Source organism: Triticum dicoccoides, chromosome 1A (assembly GCF_002162155.2).
Source record: "Triticum dicoccoides isolate Atlit2015 ecotype Zavitan chromosome 1A, WEW_v2.0, whole genome shotgun sequence".
Lineage (NCBI taxonomy): Eukaryota > Viridiplantae > Streptophyta > Magnoliopsida > Poales > Poaceae > Triticum > Triticum dicoccoides.
This window is the reverse complement of record NC_041380.1, coordinates 565802245-565804579: the sequence shown is the minus strand read 5'-3', so window position 1 is coordinate 565804579 and position 2335 is coordinate 565802245. Positions and strand designations below refer to the sequence as shown.

General features: G+C 48.4%; 1 protein-coding gene across 1 annotated transcript in view; it reads right to left on the bottom strand.

Annotated features, from left to right (window-relative positions):
* Positions 1-1718, bottom strand: part of LOC119355483 (F-box protein At5g07610-like) — a 5896-nt gene extending 4178 nt beyond the window's left edge. Inside the window, exon 1 of the mRNA XM_037622294.1 lies at positions 1232-1718. Within this exon, the coding sequence (XP_037478191.1) occupies positions 1232-1718 (487 nt within the window). The remainder of the gene's footprint in view (positions 1-1231) is intronic.
* Between the last annotated feature and the right edge of the window lie 617 nt (positions 1719-2335).

The following is a 2335-nucleotide window of genomic DNA, read 5'->3' as shown; positions in this document are numbered from 1 at the left end:
GCCTTCGGATTCTTCTCCAGTCTTACCGTCTGTGTTGCTACCATTGTGACTGCGGGGGGTGTTGAGTATAATATTTATTTAGGATAGCGTAGGATTTATTCTACCCTGCCTTGTACTCCAAGATGACCATGTACTCCTATATATATGCCCATGAGGCTCAAGCAATACATCAACAATTCCACCAATCTCTCTCTCCCTTCTAACACATCCTGTTTCCAAATACATACGAGTATGGTTGAGGTGAACATGCATGCAGATAATTACAGGAAATAAATAGAAAGGAAATGTGAAAATGCAGATAATCGCAACCATAGATGACTTATTACCAAAACCACAGATTTGCGACCGCAGTCCACAACTAGTCCATGAAAGCAAACGAATTGAAGTGACTACTGACTAGGCAAACCACAGTAGCAAACCCTTTCTACACAACATTGTTCAAAGCCACAAAGGCATGGACTGGAACATCAAAGTACAGAAGAAAACCAAGCTGTGCGTAGAAGATCTGAACCATACATATTTAACATCTGATGACTTTCATGAAGTGACCATGGAGCTGCTTAATTTTTACAACCATCGGACAACCATTCTATGTAACTGGGAGTATAAGGTTTGCACCGGAGATCATAATGACTATTCTCAAAACAGAAGACAACACGAGGTCTCCGGTTTTCCACATCGTATGACACAAGCCTTTCATTCAACCCATTGATTTGGAAAAAGATCGATTTGCATTCCGGAGTCCGGACCGACTGCTACAAATGTACACACCTCATCATGGCCTATCAATTCCGACATGTTGGCGGTATGCTTCAGAGTCCACTGCCCACTGGCATAATCTTCAAGAACCCAGACCGAGAGCTGGCGATTACCATTAGTGTAATCCATATGCGTTGCATACAGGCGTCCCTGAGATTGCCCAATATAACCATAATCGGAGGTGTCTGCTATGGTGAGGCGGCATTCGGATTTCCCGCCAAGTATTCCCTTCCGCATCCGCCGTGATCACCGAAGAATCGTGGGTAGTTAGATGCAGCGCGCCACGAAGAAGAGAGAGACGGAACCATCATGATCAACCACGCTAGTGTGGTCGCCCCATTCGCTCTCCTTGGAAGCCCACCTTCCGGTTTCCGATGAGAAGATCTCCACTCTGGTGATCCCGTCGCCCCGCACGAGCACGAACACGGCGAAGCGGGAGGGAGCGGCCGGGTCGAATTGTCGAAAGCCAGACGGATGATGTTCCTCTCCTGAAGCAGCTCCTCGTTAGCAGGCAAGACAGTCCACTTCTCCGTAGCTGGATTGGACACAACGAACTCTGTGTCGGCGCCGGAGCTGGTGGCAGACGGTATCTTCCAGCACTTGCAGAGGAGGAGGCCGCCGCAGCAGTCCACGGTCTGGACGCCCCCGTCCCACGCGCCGCGCAGGAAAGGGAGGCCGGGGTCGACGAGGGGCCGGCCTCGGCCCGACAGGTTGCGGAAGCAGAGCTCGTTATTCCAGTCGCTGCGAGCGTAGCAGAAGAAGCCCGACAGGGCCTGCGGCGACCTCTTCCGGAGGCCGGGGTCGGAGCAGAGGGCGCGCCATGCTTTGGACACGCACTTGAAGCGGCAGAGCGATCTGTAGGGCACCCGCGCAAGGACCTCGACGAGGAGGTCCTCGGGGAGGCTCTCTGCCGCCGCCGCCGCCGGCTGCTCCTTCTTCTTCCTGGACCTCTTTGCCATTGCCCCGTAGCGGTGGAGATCCAGCCGGATAACGGCGGCGGCGTATGTATCTGAATGTTATGCGGAATTTGGGGGTTTATTGCGCCCCGTCTTCTCCTATTCTCGGAAACTAGATGATATCCTGCACATTGTTGCGAAAATATTTAGCAACATATTTAAATGTGTTTTGTTGTATGACGTGTGAATATTTGAAGTAATAATATAAAAAGTTAAAACTGAAAATACATATAATTTATTGTGTTTCATTACTATATAGTTGTAAAATGTTTATTAATATAAATAACTTAATAGAATGAAAATTCTCATGTATGCTTGCATGTTGAGATGAGTCTTTTTTTCATGACGTTTCATGATGAAGTGGCATGCTTGCATGTTGAGAGATATATGATAGTGGAGGTGGACCTTTTGTCATGCATGTTGTGTGATGATGTGGCATGCTTGCATGTTGAAAGAAATAGTTAGTGAAAGCTAGCTATTTAGATATAGTAGATACTGCGTTGGGCGTGGCCTAAAAACTAGAGCGTGTGTTTGATCCAGTCGGTAACTCGGCCGAAACGGACTGGAGATGGAGTGTGATACACGTATTCCCCGTGTTCTCCAAAAAAAAAGGAAACGTT